Genomic DNA, 21,256 nt, shown 5'->3' on the forward strand with positions numbered 1-21,256 from the left:
CACATGGGCCCGGGCCCTGATGGCAGGTGGTGTGGTTTGAGGTACCTGAGCGTCGATAAGAAACGGATACTGTCGCGGAGAAACCAAACTAAAACTGTTAGAGTCTTGTCGACGCCCGGGTACATCGGCCCAACCTTATGCCCTGCCGACCTCTTAATATATAGCGACGGCAATAACTAGGCTCGCCAACATGTGGGAAAAGGCTCTCGATCCCATCGGCGCAGCGAGGAGCCGCCCGCCAAGCAGTGAGGCGGAAGGAAATACAGGGCGACATTGTCCTTCAGGGTAAGTAGGCCTGGTGATTCTGGGAGTATCCCTGCAGTAACTGACAGGCCCCTCATTTACCAGTCCAGTTTGTACCTAGGTCACGTATTGTTATTAATTGGTGTAAAAAATCAAGGAAAAAAGTCAAAGAGTCAAATTGTCCGAATTAGATACCTGGATAGGTCCCTTGCAGGTATTTACATTAGGTGCCCTAAGTTTTCTCCCACTTACCAGTACCTGTACCTGCCAACTCAGTGACGGGTAGGGATTCCATAAAGATTCCGTACCTAGGTCAGTACCTGGTAGGTAGGTATGTACCTGGCAACCTGGGTAGGTACTTATACCTTGCGACCTGCCAACAACCCAGCCCACTCCTCCAGCTGCCGTGAAGCCTCTCGCCTCTGGTCTCTCCACCACGGCGCCTCCAGACTGCAAACCCCATTCATCACATCCATCCATCCTCGTCTCCTCACGGCTCCCATCGGGGCAAAACCCTTCTCTTCCATCTCGCATCGCCCAGCCGTGATTCCGCCGTCTGTCGACCCTGCTTCCTCCCATACATCAACGCCATAATTCTACGTCTATTCAAACATTATTTCTCTCTCCTGGCTGCGCATTGCTACCCGTTTATAGCTGTACCATTTGCTAGGTAGTGCTCAACCACTCAAAGCTTTCGCCTACGCTCCGCACCTCCGTCACCCAGCGAGCGCCCACCGATTTCCCCCCCAATTGGCCCACCCAATCAATTCCCACCACGCCTGTCTTGTTCATCGCCCCGTTTCTCTCATCAAGCTATCGCCATCGTCTTCTCGCTGCTGTCCCGCATCCGTCATCCGTCATCCGCCATCTCTCCAGCCGCCCCGGACGCGCTCCTCATCATCTGGCATTTTGCTGCTGTGGTCCTGTGCTCCCCCAGCTCCATTGCCACGCTGCCGTTTGCTTCCCTACTCTGGCGCTTTCTTGCGATCCTCGTGTCGCCTCAGATTGCCTCCCGTCTCACAACACACCCTTTTCGACATTTGCTCCCAACACTGCTCCTTCCTCGAGCTTCACGCCGCACTGTCCGACCTGCTTTGATACCCACCGCCGATTCTGCCCCCGTCTGCTCGATCATGCGCCGCTTTTGATTCGCTTCGCTCAACGTTACTCGAACCCAATATACCGCCTTTGATTTCGACAACCCGTTTACCAACACGCTCAAGGGCGCCGCAACGCCCCCCGTCTGCCTGCTCATGATGGGCAATTGCCTCAGTTCTACCAGCGAGGAAGCGGAAAAGAAGAAAAAGAGCCAGGCCATTGATCGTATAATCGAGGAGGATTCCAAGAGACTGAAGAAAGAATGCAAGATCTTACTACTAGGTACTGATTACTAACTCTATTTCCACCATTTCCATGCCGTCACTAACCTCATCCCCCCCAGGCTCCGGCGAGAGCGGAAAGTCGACCATTGTCAAGCAGATGAAGATTATTCATCTCAAGGGCTACTCCGATGAGGAGCTCTACAACTACAGACCGACAGTCTTCAAGAACTTGGTCGAATGCGCCAAGGCCATCATTACCGCCATGCAACAGTTTGGCATTGAGCCTCAAATAGATGAAAATCGCCAATACATGGCCTTTTTGATGGACTACCAAGCAGAGTCAGGCCCTCAGGCTCAGATCGATCCACAAGTCGGCACAGCTGTGCAGTCGCTCTGGTCAGATCCCGCCAAAGATCGGCTGATGGAGCACCAGACCGAATTCTATCTAATGGACTCGGCCGAATAGTGAGCACTGACTTGTGAGCAGCACGTGTAGTTGAGGCTGTGCTAATTCCTGTTTCTAGCTTTTTCCAGGAAGCGATGCGCATCGTCGCACCAGGCTACCTCCCAAAAGAAATGGATGTCCTGCGTGCTCGAACCAAGACAACTGGTATCTACGAAACCCGTTTCCAAATGGGTGCCCTCAGCATTCAGTACGTTGCGACCGGTTCATGGATACATGACTTGACTAACCCCACGCAGCATGTTCGATGTCGGCGGACAGCGCAGCGAGAGAAAGAAATGGATTCACTGTTTCGAGAATGTGACGTCAATTATCTTTTGCGTCGCCCTCTCTGAATATGATCAGGTGCTCTTGGAAGAGAGCAGTCAGGTATGCAAGCCCCGGTATCTAGACTAATAGAATGTCAACTGACAGCTACAAGAATCGCATGATGGAGAGCCTCCTCCTCTTTGATTCGGTCGTCAACTCGCGATGGTTCATGCGAACGAGCATCATTCTGTTTCTCAACAAAGTCGATATTTTTAAGCAAAAGCTCACTCGATCGCCACTAGCCAATTACTTCCCCGACTATTCCGGCGGCAACGACGTCAACAAAGCCGCCAAGTACCTATTATGGAGGTTTAATCAGGTCAACCGAGCGCACCTTAATCTCTATCCTCAGTATGTCGACATTCGAGCCACCCTGCCATTTACATTCGCTGACTAGCCCGTAGTTTGACACAAGCCACGGATACCTCAAACATTAGGCTGGTCTTTGCTGCGGTCAAGGAGACTATCCTCAGCAACGCGCTTAAAGATACCGGCATCATATGAGGAGTTGGATGGCGCGTGTATATCCGCCGCCATGATAGTCATGGCTGGCTGTGTGGTTCGGCGCTGCGCGCGAGACACCTACCGCGGAGTTTGGAGCACTTGCTGGGCCGCGCTTTGCGCATGGACTGTTTGTTTCCTCCGAATTTCCTTTGATGACATATTGCTATGACGGGAGGCTTTCTACATAATCCGACATGTTACGACGACGAATTACCGCGACCGAGTTGGATGGATCGCTGCAGTTGGGGAGGGCTATCCTCATGGAATGGCGTTGGTTGCTTTTCTGTCTGCCATTTTCCTATTCCCTTTTGTCTCTTCTTTACTATAGCCCGGCGCAGCAAGCATGGGTCGTCTTGTTTCTGTCGAATTTGATGATTTCTTTGTGTGAAAAGCGTATTCATGCGGATGTGCGTGTGCGTGTGCATGTGCGTGATATTGTCTTTGCATTGTGTCTTCTTGCCGCCGGATCAGGATGAAGTAGCACATCTCTGATGAGGTGCTGCTGACGATAGATAGGCTCATGGATAGGAAAGGAATTGTCAAGTATAGAAAGCAATCGTCTGGGAAGAAAAATGAGATGGAGTAATATAGGTCCTGTATAAAAGTATGCCCCTGTGTTGTATTCCATGTTGCAAGCACATTAACTAGGCAGGTACCTAGCCTTTTGCCCAGCAAGGTGTGTGAGGAGCAAGGCGGCTGGGCAAGTGGGGTTGCTCTGATATTCAGTAAGAACGGAAAGATGGAGCAGCGGATGAGATTTAGCTGGGCACAGCATATGGCAATTATTTCTCTTTAATTGCTCAAAGATACCGGACAAGCCGATGGAGAATCTGGGTTGAAAGCGTCCCAACGAAATTCAGGGCCGATTCCGTCAAGCCATCGAGCTGGGAGTGCTCCGCAGTAGCTCCTCTCTAGCGCTCCCCCCACCAGAGACTTGAGTCCAGACGCTCGTTGGACGCCGTTGCATCACTGCCAAAATAGCTCCCCAGATGAGCAGTTCGCCACCGGATAACCAGCGAGAAGCATGTTGATGGCGCCATGCAGCCACGTCCATAGGAGCGTAGCAGTGTAGATGCGCATGAGCGGTCAGGTAAATCGACGGCCACCCCATGCCTATGCCTACTCCTGCTGCGCCAGTTAGGTTTGTAAGTGGTTCGATGGGCTGACTGTCAAGGTAGTTCAAGGAACCCTGGCCAGTGCCATTTTACCTTTGAGCCACCCCCAAGAGCCAGAGCTTGCCGGTACTTCCTCCTCAAGCTCTCGACCCCTCCTCCCCTCCTCCATCCTCTAGCATATCTACATCGCCTTCCCTCTCCCCTTCTTGTTTTCTTGTCTGCATTATCTCCCAAACAACATTTACAACATCCTTACCCATCCCATCAACCAACCATGGCGTCTGAGCGACCATTGCCCATCCGCCAGCGTCGGCCCTCGACCTCTGCTCCAATTGTCGACATCCAGGGTTCCGTTGGGCCCGCCGGCGTCTCGCGCCCCAAGCACAAGAGAACCTTTACTGGCTTTGGCGCGGGCGAGATCAAAAGTGTCCAAGGCAAGTCTTTGATCTACCAACTCTTCATCTAGTTGCCCAAGTCAGGGTGCCGTTGGCTCCTTGCCTTTATTGAAACTGCCCACATCTGCAGTGTAAGGCGGGGGCGGGGTAGTTGCCCACCACCTCTGACGCGACGACTTGATTCCAACGCTCGTTCCACTAATGCGCCGTCTTGATACTTGATAGCGTCTATCCCCGAGCCCCAGCGCGCCGCCTGGGAAAAGCATGCTATCAAAAGCTTCGAGGACAAGGATGGCTTTGAGCGCGAGGTCGTTCGCCATGTCGAGACGACCCTGGCCCGGAGCTTGTTCAACTGCGACGAAAAGGCTGCCTATGCCGCCACCAGCTTAGCTTTCCGCGACCGCCTCATTACCGATTGGAACAAGACTCAACAGCAGCAAACTTTTAGCGACACCAAACGCGTCTACTATCTCAGTCTCGAGTTCCTCATGGGCCGTGCTCTTGACAACGCCATGCTTAACGTGGGCCACAAAGACATCGCCAAGGGTGAGCTCCTACACCAATTGCCCGTATTTTACACTGTGCTGACAGTGCATACATCATAGCTGGCCTTGCCGACCTTGGATTCAGAATAGAAGACATTATTACTCAAGAAAACGATGCCGCCCTTGGTAATGGTGGCCTCGGTCGTCTCGCCGCCTGCTTCCTCGACAGCCTGGCCTCGCTCAATTACCCCGCATGGGGCTACGGTCTTCGCTACCGCTACGGCATCTTCAAGCAGGAAATCATCGATGGCTACCAGGTTGAAGTTCCCGACTACTGGCTGGACTTTAACCCCTGGGAGTTTCCTCGCCACGATGTAACTGTTGATGCAAGTACTCTCCACACCAGTTGGAGTCCCCCCACAGCTAACACGGATGTCAGATCCAATTCTACGGAACCGTCCGAAAATCGACCGACGCCAAAGGTAAGACCGTCTCTGTCTGGGATGGCGGCGAGGTCGTTCAGGCCGTTGCCTACGACGTCCCCATTCCGGGCTACGCCACACCCACCACCAATAACCTGCGCCTTTGGTCCAGCAAGGCTTCTGGGGGCGAGTTTGACTTCCAAAAGTTTAACAATGGCGACTATGAAAGTTCCGTTGCCGATCAGCAGCGCGCCGAGACCATCAGCGCTGTGCTGTATCCCAACGACAACCTTGAGAGAGGCAAAGAGTTGCGTCTGAAGCAGCAGTACTTTTGGGTCGCGGCATCGCTCTACGACATTGTTCGGCGCTTCAAAAAGACGAATCGAGCCTGGGCCGAGTTTCCGGAGCAGGTTGCCATTCAGCTGAATGACACTCACCCCACGCTTGCCATTGTTGAGCTGCAGCGCATTCTCATCGACGTTGAAGGCCTCGAGTGGAACCAGGCATGGGACATTGTCACCAACACTGTGAGTGTAATAAGAGCAGAAGCTTAGAGAATAGCACTAACCTGTCGTCTAGTTTGGCTACACCAACCACACTGTTCTTCCTGAAGCACTCGAGAAGTGGCATGTTGGCCTCATGCAGAACCTGTTGCCCAGGCATCTGCAAATCATCTTTGACATTAATCTGTTCTTCTTGCAGCAGGTTGAGAAGAAGTTCCCAGATGACCGTGATATGCTTCGTCGCGTTTCCATTGTTGAGGAGTCGCAGCCCAAGATGATTCGCATGGCCTACCTTGCCATTGTCGGCTCCCACAAGGTCAACGGTGTAGCTGAGCTTCACTCCGATCTGATTCAGACGACAATTTTCAAAGATTTTGTCGCCATTTACGGCCCAGACAAGTTTACCAATGTCACCAACGGCGTGACGCCTCGCAGATGGCTTCACCAGGCCAACCCTCGCCTATCGGAGCTGATTGCTAGCAAGTGTGGCGGCAACGGTTTCCTTACTGATCTGACCAATCTGAGCAAGCTTGAGCAGTTTGTTGGTGACAAGGGTTTCCGCAAGGAATGGGCCGAAATCAAGTACGCCAACAAGGTTCGCTTGGCCAAGCACATCAAGAAGACTCTTGGTGTGACGGTCAATCCAGCGTCGCTCTTTGATATTCAAGTGAAACGGATCCACGAATACAAGCGCCAGCAGATGAATATTTTCGGCGTCATTCACCGGTACTTGACGCTCAAGAAGATGTCTCCCACGGAACGCAAGAAGCAGCTCCCTCGCGTCTCCATCTTTGGTGGCAAGGCCGCTCCCGGATACTGGATGGCTAAGCAAATTATTCATCTCATCAACTCGGTTGGGTCGGTGGTGAATAATGACGGCGACATTGGCGACCTGCTCAAAGTCATCTTCTTGGAAGACTACAACGTCAGCAAGGCTGAAATTATTTGCCCTGCTTCTGATATCAGCGAGCACATCTCGACGGCGGGGACTGAGGCGTCGGGCACGAGTAACATGAAGTTTGTTCTCAATGGCGGCCTCATCATTGGCACCTGCGATGGGGCCAATATCGAAATCACAAGAGAGGTTGGCGAGAACAACATCTTCTTGTTTGGTAACTTGTCGGAGGACGTGGAAGACTTGCGCCATGCTCACACATATGGTTCGCACGCCATTGATTCTGACCTGGACGCTGTGTTCGAGGAGATTGAAAAGGGCACCTTTGGAACACCACACGATTTCGGGGCACTGGTTGCTGCCGTTCGCCAGCATGGTGACTACTACCTGGTGTCGGACGATTTCCACAGCTACATCGAGACACAGCGACTCGTGGATGAGTCGTACCGCAACCAGGACGAATGGGTTTCCAAGTGCATCACGGCTGTTGCCCGGATGGGATTCTTCAGCAGTGATCGTTGTATCAATGAGTATGCGGAGAGCATCTGGAATATCGAGCCACTTCCTATCAGGGAGTAATGGTGGGATAAAGATGGTGCTGGATTTTTCAGGCAACATGGCACGGGTTATTCCAGTTATGCGCATGCACTGATAGGTAGTGATGACAATACGACGCGCTTGTTTTGCGATATGAGTACAAGTAACTACAGAGACGCGCGCTGCCTACCATGGCGGCGCATGTCATGTCGAGGCTGAAGATGGAAAAAACGGTTGTGCAGGTAGGTAGGTGTTCACTCCGTGGCACCATGGAGGCCCCAGCGCAAGGTACGGCAAAGACTGCCTTTTTTTCAGCGCGAAAAAAAGAGTAGTAAAATGCAGGGTGTGATTGATGGAATTCTGGGCTGGGGTGGTACAAATGCCATGTCGACGGTGCGGTCTATGTATGACGATGCCAGCAATTAGCAATTGCGCATCACATTGAGGAGAGGGGAAGGTGTTTGCTTTATAGAGGGGCCTTTGAGGAGGGGTAATGACGCATCCTGTCTGGCAATGTGAAGAAGAAAATGGTGTTTTTTGAGGCGGCATGTATTTGAAGCCCAACATGGCTGGCATATGCACGGCATATGTAGTTGCATAGGACGGGAACAGCGGCCGCCAATGGATATGAGAATGGCTTCCGAGAATGCAAAGAAAGACATGCGGGTGTATGTTGACGACTTGGCAAGAAAAGTGAGCAAGAGAACCAGAGCCGAGGCGAATGAGGAAGAGACGACGATGATTGGCATGACTGCGTAAAAGCCATGCAACCCCATGGCCTACCATGTTGGGGCCATGGTGCTGGAGATCTCGATGTCGAGGGCAAGTGCCAAGTGGACATTTCTCGGCCGCTTGTGCTTCCGTTGCAAGTAATAATTACAGCAAGTCCACTCGGTCTCGTTTTCCATTCCCTACCATTTTCTACCAGCCTTTTCCCCTCCTGCTTTTAATTTATTCATTTCTTTCATTCTCCTTGCCCTTGCGCAGTTCTTGTGTGTTTTCGGTACGTTGGTGTCTCGTCCTCTCCATGCCCTCGTCGTCTGCCCGCCCCAGCCAGAAACGCCACCCGCAGCAGCTTTCTGCAACAGGCAAAGTTGCCCCACGCCGAACATTTGTGCTGCACCAAATGATGCCAAATGATGTCCTTTTTTTCTTTCCTCCTTTTCTTCTTTTTTTTTTCTTTTCCTTTTTTCCTTTTTTTTTTTCCTTTTTTCCTTTTTTTTCAATCTTTAATTTCAATCTCTTCCTCTCCGCGCATTGTTCTGCACCCTCGACGTGAATAACTTTTACTAACAACATTGCTCGTACTCTATAGTGAAGAAAAAGACCCGCACATGGCCCAAATAGACTAGACTCTAGATTCCCGCCCGTCCTCTCGGTACGACTCGTTTGATCATCGCTATACGCCTTTGCGTGTTTGAAACTTTGAAACAAAGGTTCGTCGCGTTTCTTGTTTTGCCTTTTTTTTTTGAAGTTTGGAGGACTTGTCTGTCCTTGCTGGTGCTGGCAACCGACAAGATGGAGATATTTGCTGGCCTAGAGTGCCATGAGGCAGGGTATTACAGCGGCACCTGGTACCGACAGCGGGCCCGTTGCAGCACCCGGTTGCCTGGTGCGGGCAGCGCTACAAAGCTTGTTCCAGCATGTCGTTTTACTCTTGATCAGATTTCTCTTTTATTAATTTACTCGACCAATGTTTTTTTCTTTTCAAAACTTTTCATTGTCGCAAAGCGCTCATGGCCGTCAACATGGCTAACCGAATGCGCGCAACTTTAGGCCCCCCCGGCCATCTCCAAAGGACAAACTCGCATTGATCCCGCCCCCATCTCGGTCTCAACTGCAACCTCTAGACTGGCCCGGACCGGCTTCCAGTTCATACTAATAAAACCCCGCCTTCGTCAAATCTTGAGAACGGCGCTGGAGCTTTGTCGCCGCCCGCCACGCCCACGCCCTGCCCTGCACTGTTGTGCGCCGCCGCCGCCGCCGCCGCTCCTCCCACGCTGCTGCCCCGCCTTTGCCCACAGCCGCAAAAGTCAAGCTCCCCTCCATCACCTGGCAATCCCACTTACGTGCCGCATCGTCCTCGCATCCTTTCCTCCTCACCGCACTCCATCGCTACACCCTTCTCGCTTTTCGCCTTTTCGACCTGGACTCGTCCTCATCGACCCTCTGCATTGCTCTTCTGCATTCATTTTGGCCCAATCGACCTCTTCAGGACGCTGCCCCGCGCCCCTGACCGCCGCTGAACTCCGCTCTCTCACCACCCATATTTAAGCCGCGTATTTCTTCCTCCAGTTGCCCCTCACCATGGCCGAATTTGTTCGCGCGCAGATCTTTGGAACGACGTTCGAGATAACGTCGAGGTGCGTATTTCCAATTCCATACCCGCCCGCCATTATTCCGCCCTTTCTGCCCTTCTGTCCATTCTAACCCGAATTCCAGATATTCCGATCTCCAGCCTGTTGGCATGGGAGCTTTTGGCCTCGTCTGGTAAGTGCCCGCTGTGCCCGCTGTATATCCAGCACCACACAGCCTTGCATACAATAGCACCCATCACATCGCCCTGCTAACACCAATCCAGCTCCGCCAGAGATCAGCTCACGAACCAAAATGTCGCCGTCAAGAAGATTATGAAGCCTTTCAGCACTCCCGTCCTTGCCAAGCGAACCTACCGTGAGCTGAAACTGCTCAAGCATCTCCGCCACGAAAATGTAGGCTACCCCCTCGACCTCCCGCTGCCCTTTCCACGGCTAATCGACATGCCCTCCAGGTCATTTCTCTGAGCGACATCTTCATTTCTCCCCTCGAAGACATGTATGCAGCTTCAAACACTCCCTGCTCAATACTACCCACCAGGCTGACCCGACCCCAGCTATTTTGTCACAGAGCTCCTAGGCACCGATCTTCACAGACTTCTCACATCGAGACCGCTCGAGAAGCAATTTATTCAATATTTCTTGTACCAGATCATGGTATGTCGACATGCGCGAAAAATCACGCCTGCCCGCAAGCTAACACGCCCTCCTACCAGCGCGGCCTCAAGTACGTCCACTCGGCCGGTGTCGTTCATCGTGACCTGAAACCCAGCAACATTCTTGTCAACGAAAACTGCGACCTCAAGATTTGCGATTTTGGCCTCGCCCGCATTCAGGACCCCCAGATGACGGGCTACGTTTCCACCCGATACTACCGCGCCCCCGAGATTATGCTCACATGGCAAAAATACGACGTCGAGGTCGACATTTGGAGCGCAGGCTGCATCTTTGCCGAAATGCTCGACGGCAAGCCCCTGTTCCCAGGCAAGGATCACGTCAACCAGTTCTCCATCATCACCGAGCTCCTTGGAACACCACCCGATGATGTCATCAACACAATTGCCAGCGAAAATGTAAGTAACCCACTGCGCTGCTTCAATGCATGAGCTTACATGGTACAGACTCTACGATTTGTCAAATCACTCCCTCAGCGCGCACGCCAACCTCTACGTAACAAGTTCAAGAACGCGGACGATTCAGGTATATAGTCGCGTTGATTCAACAACTCGTTTTTGCTAACCACAAACAGCCATCGAACTGATGGAGCGCATGCTTGTCTTCGACCCCAAGAAGAGAATCACGGCCGCCGAAGCGCTTTCCGACGAGTACCTTGCCCCCTACCACGACCCTACCGACGAGCCCGTGGCCGAGGAAAAATTTGACTGGAGTTTCAACGATGCCGACCTTCCTGTGGACACATGGAAGATCATGATGTACGAGCAACACTCCTCTGCGACTAGAGAGATACTAACTTAGGCGACAGGTACTCGGAGATTCTCGACTACCATAATGTGGAAGGCGGTGCTTCCGGTCTGGAAGAGGGCGCCGTTCCAACACAATAGAAGTACTTCAAGACAAGGAAGTCGAGTGGGTGGACCTGTGCTTGTTGGATACGGGGACTTTGTGGGAGAGTACGTGGCAACCAGCTACGATGCGCGACGGTGGCTGTCAGGGCTATTGACGGATTCATGTACAACAGTGTGGGCTTCGGTGCTCAGCTGCTTGACAACAGTATACGGCGTTGGGGACTCGTTGGGGTTTTGTTAAGACATTATTGTAAGGTTTGTTTTCTGCGCATACAGGTTGGTCGAATATACGAAGCCAGGCCATGGTAGTCATAGATAATGCTGCTGTTAGAGTCTGTACTGGTCTGTGATGTTGCATGTTGAAATGAGGTCATGTCAAAAGTCTTTGGAGATGACCGGTGAACGTGGGCCTGGACAAGGCCGACCGACTCGCAACAAGCGCGTTTGGAGAGGTGCTCGGCCGTCTGACGGCTGTCACGGACGTTTGCTTCCAAGTAAAGAGCAAAACATGAGCGGAGCCTATAAAGGCCCGCAAGATTCTGGGACGGACCGATGTCAAAGGATAGTTGGCAATACATGCCTTGGTTTCGTACACGCCAGGCTTCCCAGGAAGGATATACGCCTTCACAACTTTATATAACAAAGGGCTGAACGAGGATTGAGCAGAACTTGAACTTGATAATAAATTGCCACTATGCTTTTAACGGGGTATCACCAGCCCAACACAGACCAGCCCAACACAGACCAGTCGTGCTCCAGTGTCCATATATGCAAATCCACTGGTACAAATAACCAAAACCGATAAATCCAAGAAAAGAAATTCTATAAGCCAAGCCAAAAGCCATACAAGGTTTACTTTGGCCAGCATATTTGTCTATGCATATGCAAAATAATTAGGTACCATACTCACAAGTAAGCCTTTACTCTACCGGCTCGACCTGCGTGCTCGACGATTGCATCGAAGCGGCATCCTTGTCGTCCACCACTTTGAGGATCGTCTTGAGCTCGTCCATTTCACCGCTGTGGTAGATCATGTCATAAAAGAGCCCCCGCGCGGCAAAGAGGTCCCGCGGGGAGCCAAACTCGACGACTCGGCCCGCGCTCATGACAACGACGCTGTCGTAGTCAATAATCGTGCGCAGACGGTGCGCAATGGTGACGAGTGTGCGCGCGCCACCCGCGCTGGCCAGCTCGTCCCGCAGCACCTGCTGGATGCCGCGATCCGTCTCATAGTCCATGCTCGCCGTCGCCTCGTCGAGAAGCATCAGCTTGCTCTCACGTATGAGCGCGCGGCACAGCGACAGAACTTGCCGCTGGCCGTGAGAAAAGTTCTCGCCCTGCGCGTCCACGTCTGTCTCGAGCGAGATGCCGTGGTTGTGGCGACCACTATCCGCATCCGTGTCGGATGAGTAGTCGCTGCCGGAAAAGGAGGCGATGCCGCGGCAGTTCTCTAGGGCCTTTTCCAGACGCTCGTGGGGAATGAGCCCCGTGGGGTCGAGGTTGGACGCCACGGTGCCGTTGAACAGCACTGCTTCCTGGGGAATAATGGTCAGGCCCTTGCGCAGACGGTCGCGGGGCACGTGGGTTATGTCGACGCCGTCGTAAAAGATTTGTCCAGAGACGATATGTGTGAAGCGAAGTAGAGAGAGCACTAGAGTGCTCTTGCCAGAGCCGGTGCGGCCGACGACAGCTACCCGTTCTCCAGCCTTGAACTTGAGGTTGACGTCGGTCAAAATGTTGGGACCATCGGGATCATATCGGATAGTCACACCCCGGAACTCAATGTCACCACCGCGAGGCCAGTTCTTCGGGACAATCTTTGTTTCGTCATCCGCATAGTCTTCCTCGTCGGGATATGGGGTATCATGAGCATCTTCAGGCTCCAGCTTGACGTACTCCTTGACACGGTGGAAGCTCTGGATCTCGACCTCAAGGTCGTTCATGGCGCGGACTAGCATCAAGATGGTCTGGTTCAGGCCGTTGGCATTGGTGAGGGAGAAACCAACCAAGCCTGCCCCAACCAGTCCGGCCTGATTAATGGCAATAATACCAGCCGATAGAGCGACCAGAGACGTTACAAAATCAACTCGCACGGCCACCCAACGGTTACAGTTGTAGTTGGTCTCGGACGCCGCCGACCATACTCTCAGCTTGGCAGCGAGCTCCTTACCGAACTCCTTGCTCTTGCCTTCTCGGGCACGGATGACGGCCAGTCCCGAGAGTGTATCCGCAAATTGGGAGAAGACAGGAGACTGCGATGACGATGTGAGTCGCTTCAGGACGACAGCAGTACGCGTGTACATTTCACCGATGACGACGCCAAAAAGGCAGGTGAAGAGTGCCGGGATCATGAAAACAGGCATGATGGAGCTAATAGCGGCAATGCGGAAGAATAGCATCATGATGGCATCGAGTGCTGATCGGAGGAGTGAGCTGAGCATGCCGTCAATGGAGGCCATATCGCCAGAAAAGCGATTCGTGATGCGGCCGACGGGAACGGTTCTGAACCACGAGAGGGGAACGCTCATAACGGCGCGAATGAAATCGTTGTGCAGCTTACGGGCGGCACGCCATGCACCCCACTCAAACATGACGATGATGAAGCCGAAGCTGAGAAGCTCCAGGAAAGTAAAGGCAGCGTAGATGCCCATATAGAAGGCAATGTCAACGTAGCCCTTCTTATTATAGGCTTCGACCCACACAGACAGCCAAAATGTGCCTCCAAAGAAGAATATGTTGCTCAGGAAAAGACCGACAATGCACGAAATGCCAAAGATGGGGCTGCCAAAGTAGCCCATGTACTCCACAAAGGTCAGTCTGCCGACCTTACCGGAGGCTCTCATTTCTTGATTGACGACGTCTTTAGTGCCAGAGCCATTGAGAAGTTTGCGGCGAGTGTCCGCAACGTCTTCCTCTAACTCGGCTTCCATGGGGGTCTCCGTGTCGCCATCTTCATCGCCGTCACCCCCAAGAACTTGGGCAATGGTGATTGGGCGCCTGACGGCACCAATATTGGCTTCGGCACGGACAACGCGGCCCTTGTCGAGAGAGATGGCGTAATCGGCCTGAGACGAGATCCAGGGAATCTGGGTAACCAAGACTGTGGTCCTGCCTTTCAGCAGGTTGGAGCAAAAGGCTCGCTTCCAAACACCGGCGGAGGTCTTGGCGTCGAGAGCAGAAAAGATGTCGTCGAGGAGGATGAGGGAAGCACCAGAGTAAAGAGCGCGTGCCAAGGCTACACGGGCCTTTTGGCCGCCAGATAGCGAGGTGCCATTTTCGCCAACTGTAGTCTGGTCCTTGAGCGGAAGCTCGTGGAGATCAGTAAGCAGGCAACAAGCCTCAAGGATACGGTTATATCTGATGCGATCCATGGGGCTGCCGAATAGCACGTTGTTCTGTATGGAGTCATTCTGGAGCCAGGCGGTCTGTGAAGCATACGCAATATCCGACGGGGCCGTGACGGCACCAGTCTCGAGATATGTTTCACCCAATATGGCCAGGAGCAGAGTCGACTTTCCGCTGCCACTCTGGCCTGTGATGACATTCAGGCCACCTTCGACAAAATTAAGCGAGATTTTTTCGAGACTAAAAACGGCCTTCTTGTTGCGGCGGAAGGAAGCATTGATGATGCGAAGTGGCCCGACGGGGTATTCTACCAGAGGTACAGCGGTGCCGAAAAACTTGTCGAGACGGCCAAAAGCAACAATGGCCCCGGCAAACGAGCGACTGAGGGAGCTCGCCATCATAATGTTTCGGCGAATGTTCTTGACCAGGAAGACGGTGGTAAACGCAGTCGAGGCGTCAAGGCGACGATCTCCAACACCAACGTAGAGGCCAAACATGACGAGGAGTGAAAAGAAGGGAAACGCTTGGGTTACTTGGTTGATGACAGTCTGCAGCACAGCAATGTTCCATAGTCCCTTTTGCTCCCTGGCTCGGGCGGCAATGATCTTGCTGGTAATGGCGTCTTCCCAGGCGAAGAATTTAATGGCACGAATGGAAGCGAGATATTCGGTGACGAGGGAAATTCGGGCATCCTGTGTCTTTCGCACAACAATTTGCGTCTTGTACATGGTTCTTGAGAGCCAAAAGGAAATGGGGGTGGCGAGGATGAGGACTGCGGTGCCTACGAGGGAGACCCATCCGAGCATCTGGTAGAGACCAACAAGGGAAATGATTGTTCCAGCCGGCACGCCGACGAAAACCATCATGACATCTCTGGCACGGAAGATGGCGTCGACGTCGGCAGCCATCAAGTTGGCGAGGCGGCCAGCTGACGTACTCTTTTGAGTCTTGGCAGAGCTTTCCTTTTTGGAATCGCCGCCACGTTTTGCGCTCTGGAAAGGGTCGTCTTCGAGTTCCATGGATTCGAGGGCCTTGTGGTAGAGCTCCTGGGTCATGGCCGACTTGATGCGAACAATGAGGCGGGTAGAGGTGAAGACGTACTGCTGGAAGAGCAAGGAACGGGTGAGGGGGCCAAGAAAGACCATGGCGAGCCAGACCCAGGGGCGGTATGTGGCAATGGTGGGAACATCTAGGTATTCGAGAAGCTTAAACATGCCAAAGGGGGCAACGTTCTCGACGGCAAAGGCAGAGCCGGTCCAGAAAGCCATGAGGGCGAGCTCGGAGCGTTGAAAGCGAAGCGAAGTCCACATGGTGGATTTGCTGAGGGCGCGGGCGTGCTGAATCTTGCGCAGCAGGTAAAGCGGCTCATCGTACCAAGCCAGCTTGGGGACGGCGGAGGCATCGAGACGGCCGCGGGTGCCTTTCCAGATGACTGGGGTCAGCCAGTCGTAAGAGCAAAAGTAGTTGAACCAGCTAACTGTCTCTTCGGGGGCGGGCTCCGCGTCGGGGTCGTAGTCGGGGATGTCGTAGGGGAGCCGGGGCGGTAGCCATTCGGTGGGTGTGGCGGCGGCGGCAACAAGGGCGGCGAGGAGCGAGACGAGGGCGGCGTGGATACCATGATCGGAGGAGCAGTCGTAGCGAAGCTGGGCGCAAGGCAAGTACTCGGAGGCAGCTAGGAGAGCGAGGGTGGCGATCAGGGCCAAGTTGACGTGATAGATGATGTGGCGACGCCATTGGAGAGTGCAGCTGAGGCGGACGAGGCCCAGACCGCATACATAGGCGGCGAGGACAGCAATGGGCAGGTGGGCGTGGTTGTTGGTGTAGGCCTGTATTAGAAAGGCGACGGCGGCGGCTCGGCAGAGCTGGGACACAATCTCGTAGGGCCACTTGATGGCAGACGCTGGGTTGGTGCAAGGAACAGGGCGCTGTTTGCGCCGCAGCAAAACGTTGAGAGCGAGGATCAAGAGCGAGAGGACGAGGACGGCGGCTTGGAGGCGGCCGGAGCGGGCGTAGTCGCTCACTTGCTTGATCCATTGCAGAAGCGGGCGGGGGGGATACGTCTCGATGTCACTGTAATTGAGAAGACCGGGCAAACGAGGTTAGAAATCAGGATTGATGATGAATGCGCCAGCATGCGGACGACGAGCATCGGACGGCGCAGACACAGCGAGGATGTGGGTGAAAGCTCGCTCACCTGGGCAGGGCCTCGTGTGGATGGGGCCTGAAGACGACGGGGGCAAAGGGCGAAAAGGTGTACAGGCCGAGGACGGCGAAGGGCTCCCTGACGACGTCCATGGCGCGGGCAAGGGACGTGTCTCACCCAAGCTTGGGGAAGCGGCCGCACTGGGTAACTTGGCGGGCAGGAATTATTCCCTTGGGGAGAAGGAGGGAAAGAGACAGAGAGGTGAGGCTCGTGAGAGGGAAACGGAGATGAGAGCATGACATTAGGTAGGTAGGTTAGTTAGTACCTGTTAGTTATGACAAACGGGGGCGACGCAAGGAAAATTCGGGGCAGCTATAACCAGGTATAACGAGGATAACGAGGGAGGAAAGAGCAACCAACCTGCAGGCACATCAGTGGGTCGAGGCGCTGAACGAACGACATGGAGCGGCCACGGGTCCCTGAAACAAGATGACTACAGGCGGTACCTACACCCACTGCACCCGCTGCAGGTATCTCCAGTCCAAGCCCGCAAGTCCACTGGAACTGGACGGATGCAGCAGCCGGCCTGCAGACCCCACGGCGGATATGTTTGAATACACTTATCACTTAACTAGTGGCGGGGGCGGGGATCCGTCCATACCTGCCTGCCATGCTCATCGCTCATCCAGCCTGGTGGGAAGCGTACCCAGATAGTTACGAATTACTCTGTACCCAGATGCACATTGTAGGTCCGCCACTGCCGCCCATGCCGCCAACCAAGAGGAGCTGACAAAAGTGCCCTCCGCACGTCAGCCCATCCTGGGGTACTCTATCCGGGCTGCGTTGCACCTCACAATTATACCGCTTCACTGATACATAGATACCTAGGTAGTGAATACATACTACCAGGGAGGCAAAATACATGGCGGAACTCTCCATCTAGAAGAAAAGAGCTAACTGCTGGTAGTTATAGACCCTTAGAAAAGGCAGCATTATCTGTCTTCTTTTTTCTTTCTTCTTTTTTCTTTCTTCTTTTCTTCTTTTCTCTTAATTATTGCTGTACTATTTTCTTCATAATTCTACCGCACCCGACACCCCCCTTATCCCGTCACGCTCGAGTCATGAGCCAGGCAAACGGCCGTTGCGTAGTCGCCGTCATGGCTAATGGAAATCAAGGCGCTCTCGTCCTCATCCGCCTCGGCCACCGCCCTGATCCTCGCCACTGGCGGGCCACTGCCCAGCGTCTCCGTGCGGGCCCCGGCTGCGCGCCTCTCAATGACGACGTCATGAAAGGTGAGCTGCCTGTGCGCGTGCGCCTTGATGGCGGCTTCCTTTGCGGCGAACCTGGCCCCCAAGTATAAAGTCAGAAGCCAAATCATTTCTTTTTGTGGCACACGTCAAGGAAGAAGGAAGAAGAAGCAAAAAAAGGAAAGGAAAAAGAGCAAAGCCGTACCGGCCGGCCATAAACGCCGCTGCCTTCCATCCCTCCGGGTCCCGCGCCGACGCCGCCGCCGCCGTGTGGTCATGTTGCGCGTCCCGCGCGGCGGGCATCCTGAGCGGCAGCGTACCGGCCAATTTGCCGAAACGCGGTCGCTCCTCGCGCGTCAGGATGCGCTCGACGAAGCGCGTCGCCCGCGGCCCTGTAAGGATGCCGTAGACGCGGGAGATTTGGCAGATATCGGTGCCCACGTTGAGGGGCAGCGGGAAGGCGCGTAACGGCTTCATGTTGTCGAGTGTTTCTGTAACTAGATTCATTGGCAAGTGTTGACCCTTGGATGCAATGGGGCAGCCACTGTCAAGATTTGTGGCCGTGTAACTTGCCATCCGGCTCACTCTTCTCAATCTCGAGATGCAGACACAACATCAGAAAATTGGTTGGATGATTTGCCTGCATATTTTTTAGCGCCGGCATGATGGATGCACCGACCCACTTGTATCGAACCCCATGCCATGCTCCTCGAGTAAAAAAGTAAATCAATTTAACTGTACGGATAGAGTAACCATTACTTATGGGAATAGTGTTGCGTAGTAAAACAAAAAATATTCAAAACAGTGAAATGAGCCCAATAACATGCATAACATCATTTCTCGTTTTTTTCCTACTATTCGACAATCGTAACATAAATCCGAACTCGAGCGGGCCAATCAAGTGACACTTGACGACTATAGCGACTATTATGGTTCCAAGTTCAGACCGGCGGGTACATGAAATTTTGCAGCAAATTTGCCATTCGACATTGCAATTCGATATTGGCGAGCCTTGGCGGTCGGGCGTTTACTCGTTGAGAAGAGGGGCGCGCTCGGCGTCCGTCACATCGGTGCGCTTCCTCCAGCGAATGTCGCGGCCGGTCCAGACGGGCACGGCGACGCCCAGGGTGGCAAGGAACAAGAGGCCCATGATGGTAAAGGCAAAGATCCACTGGAGGGCGACAATATGGTGGGTGAACTGAGCCACACCAATGGCGGCGGCGAGGACGGAGAGGGAGAAGCTCATGGTGTAGTCCTGCAACATGTTAGCCTACGGCTGTTTCCATAGCTTTGGAAGCTTCGCGAGGAAGAAGGGGGACTTAGGGCGACTTATTACGTACATTGTAGACGCCGAGGAAAAACAGGCCAAAGGCGAGCAGGGACCAGATGAAAATGTTGGCAAAGACGCGGGCGACCAGGCTGTTCTGATGCGGCACCATGATGGCGCCGTTCCAGTAAATGGCGACAAAGGTCCAAGCGAGAGGGCCGGAGACGACGGGGGCGTGGATAAAGCGCGGGTAAGTGTTGTGACGAAAGTAGAGAGAGACGAGGTTGACAAAGTTGACGACGAGGACGACCTCGGCCCAGTGAAAGTGCGGGCGGGTGAAGAGGTAGACGAAGAGGGCGTGAAGCAGGTTGTTGAGGATGAAGTGGCTGCCGACGCTCGAGGCGGCGTGGGCAACCTCGGGCGTCTTGGAGAAGAGGTGGCCGACGTACCCAAGCTGGAGGGCAAAGAGGACGATCCTGCGCAGTGTGTTAGTGAGCGACCGTCGATGAAGAGGGATGGCAGATCGCACCAGAAGATGGAAGTAATGATGGAGTTGAGGGTAAAGGCGCTTCGGTGATGGTAGTTGATGTCCCAGAGATGGCCGCGAACGACAAAGTAGACGGAGACGACGACGGAGAGGAGCCAGGTGAGGAGGGTGAGGACCTTGTAGGTGGTGATGGCAGCGGCCGAGTGCGACTCGCGCCGGCCAAAGGGGTTGACTATTCATGGTCAGTTTGATTTGTCCCATGTATTTCTATTTGATCTTCGTTTTTCTGCACAGGCTCAATTTGACATACAGCGGTTCAGGTTGGCCATTGTGGGCGTCGTGGTAGCTTCAAGCTCGGTGTGGCGTGTAAGAAGGGAAGCTGGTGGTTTTTGTTTGTCTGCGCAGCGATGCCCGTTGATGGCCTCTGATTTGACCTCGTTTATTGATGTCTGTCAAGCAAGATGAAAAAAAGGTAAGATGTAGGAGGGAAAGGGGCAAAAAGAATGGGCGGGAAGAAAAGGAGGGGGAAGGACAAGAGAGTGAGGAGGTGGTGCAGAAGATGGACTGGTGTTAATATTAGCCAAGTTTTTGGTGGTGGTGTGGGAGGGAGAGGGAGGGAGGGAGCCGGATGAGGATTGCCTGGCTGGAAACCTGTTGGATGACGTCGAGCCCGCGAGTTTGGATCGTCACTGTTGCAGCCCGGCGATGACGAGTGACGAGTGACGGGAGGGACCTTGGGGGGGTTTGTTTTTTTCTGGATATTGTTTCATCCTTTTTTCTTTTTTTGTAGTTTTTTTTTTCTCATTTCAGAATTATAGTTGCTGCAACTCACTACCTAGGTACCTACCAGTATTCAGTTGATGCCCTCATCAACATCAAACAAAGCAATATTGTCCCCCAGCTTTGGACTACCAGGGTAGCTTCCTAGGTACCTACCCAGGTATGCACCTAGACGTATTCAGCCATTCAGCTGCTGCAGACCGATACCTGCTCGTTATCCGAGCCAGCTCTACTGGTACTCCGTAGGGTAATTGAGTACTGGTACTTTTCAACCACTGCACCACTGGCTGGTACCGACGACTCCCGCCGGCAAATGTCACACGCTAGTTGAAAAAAAAACCAAGGCCCAGCCTCTAAAAGGCGGGGTGTCCTTATTTTTCCTCACTCTGAACTGACCCGGCGACAGGGATTACGGCATCCATCTCGATTTGTTATGTTATTTTCTCTCTTCTTCTTCCTTTCTTTCCAGATACCGGACGAGAACCTCCACCATGGGAAAAGAGGCCTCTCGCCGCATGACATGTACAACGCACAAGGAGGGGGGCCGCGCAACGCAAACTGCCCATCGACTAGTAGTTAAGAGTTAAGCCTAGAGCAGGCCATGTTTCAAGCCACATTCATTGCCTGTCGTGCTTGCTTCCATCATCGATGCACCTTTTTGTTTTTTGTCCTCTTTATGAACTATTTATTATGTACAAATTACGGGGTACGTACTTGAATCATTGTATTCTCTCCCGGCGACCACGCGTACGCATTCCCTCGCCGTCCCCTCCCGCTCCCTCGCTCTTCCGCCTCTGGCTCGATCCATCGTATCGCCGATGCAATGCGGTTGCACCGTGTTTATCAGTCAGTTATTATTCTGAGTCTGACAAACCACCCTTTGCCCTCCCAGGCCGGCCGCGCTCCCATCCACTTTCTTTCGTCGCCACCATCATCATTTCCCACGTCAGGT

The 21,256-nt window shown here is 53.4% G+C and overlaps 6 protein-coding genes across 6 annotated transcripts; 3 read left to right on the forward strand and 3 right to left on the reverse strand.

Annotated features, from left to right (window-relative positions):
- Nucleotides 1-1,499: 1,499 nt before the first annotated feature.
- On the forward strand, nt 1,500-2,841 carry CCM_09683 (G-protein alpha subunit; the record flags this gene model as incomplete). The annotated part of the gene is made up of 6 exons (XM_006670183.1): nt 1,500-1,623; nt 1,685-2,030; nt 2,090-2,218; nt 2,268-2,397; nt 2,450-2,688; nt 2,742-2,841. 6 exons carry the CDS (start codon nt 1,500-1,502, stop codon nt 2,839-2,841), a joined length of 1,068 nt encoding a protein of 355 aa, XP_006670246.1.
- Nucleotides 2,842-3,950: 1,109 nt separating this feature from the next.
- CCM_04198 (glycogen phosphorylase) lies at nt 3,951-7,235 on the forward strand (the record flags this gene model as incomplete). The annotated part of the gene is made up of 6 exons (XM_006669346.1): nt 3,951-3,986; nt 4,039-4,381; nt 4,577-4,897; nt 4,957-5,210; nt 5,276-5,785; nt 5,838-7,235. 6 exons carry the CDS (start codon nt 3,951-3,953, stop codon nt 7,233-7,235), a joined length of 2,862 nt encoding a protein of 953 aa, XP_006669409.1.
- A 1,831-nt stretch (nt 7,236-9,066) lies between these two features.
- CCM_04199 (uncharacterized protein) lies at nt 9,067-9,306 on the reverse strand (the record flags this gene model as incomplete). The annotated part of the gene is made up of 2 exons (XM_006669347.1): nt 9,067-9,205; nt 9,263-9,306. The coding sequence occupies 2 exons, from the start codon at nt 9,304-9,306 to the stop codon at nt 9,067-9,069; spliced, it is 183 nt and encodes a 60-aa protein (XP_006669410.1).
- A 194-nt stretch (nt 9,307-9,500) lies between these two features.
- On the forward strand, nt 9,501-11,070 carry CCM_04200 (mitogen-activated protein kinase sty1; the record flags this gene model as incomplete). Its single annotated transcript, XM_006669348.1, has 9 exons — nt 9,501-9,556; nt 9,636-9,683; nt 9,775-9,904; nt 9,964-10,007; nt 10,066-10,165; nt 10,225-10,581; nt 10,630-10,708; nt 10,758-10,941; nt 10,992-11,070. 9 exons carry the CDS (start codon nt 9,501-9,503, stop codon nt 11,068-11,070), a joined length of 1,077 nt encoding a protein of 358 aa, XP_006669411.1.
- An 884-nt stretch (nt 11,071-11,954) lies between these two features.
- CCM_04201 (ABC multidrug transporter, putative) lies at nt 11,955-16,674 on the reverse strand (the record flags this gene model as incomplete). Its single annotated transcript, XM_006669349.1, has 2 exons — nt 11,955-16,449; nt 16,574-16,674. 2 exons carry the CDS (start codon nt 16,672-16,674, stop codon nt 11,955-11,957), a joined length of 4,596 nt encoding a protein of 1,531 aa, XP_006669412.1.
- Nucleotides 16,675-17,622: 948 nt separating this feature from the next.
- Nucleotides 17,623-19,853, reverse strand: CCM_04202 (uncharacterized protein; the record flags this gene model as incomplete). Its single annotated transcript, XM_006669350.1, has 7 exons — nt 17,623-17,866; nt 17,976-18,267; nt 18,356-18,528; nt 18,802-19,025; nt 19,111-19,513; nt 19,567-19,756; nt 19,835-19,853. 7 exons carry the CDS (start codon nt 19,851-19,853, stop codon nt 17,623-17,625), a joined length of 1,545 nt encoding a protein of 514 aa, XP_006669413.1.
- Nucleotides 19,854-21,256: the final 1,403 nt, after the last annotated feature.

The sequence above is a fragment of the Cordyceps militaris genome (assembly GCF_000225605.1).
Source record: "Cordyceps militaris CM01 unplaced genomic scaffold CCM_S00003, whole genome shotgun sequence".
In the NCBI taxonomy this organism is placed as follows: domain Eukaryota; kingdom Fungi; phylum Ascomycota; class Sordariomycetes; order Hypocreales; family Cordycipitaceae; genus Cordyceps; species Cordyceps militaris.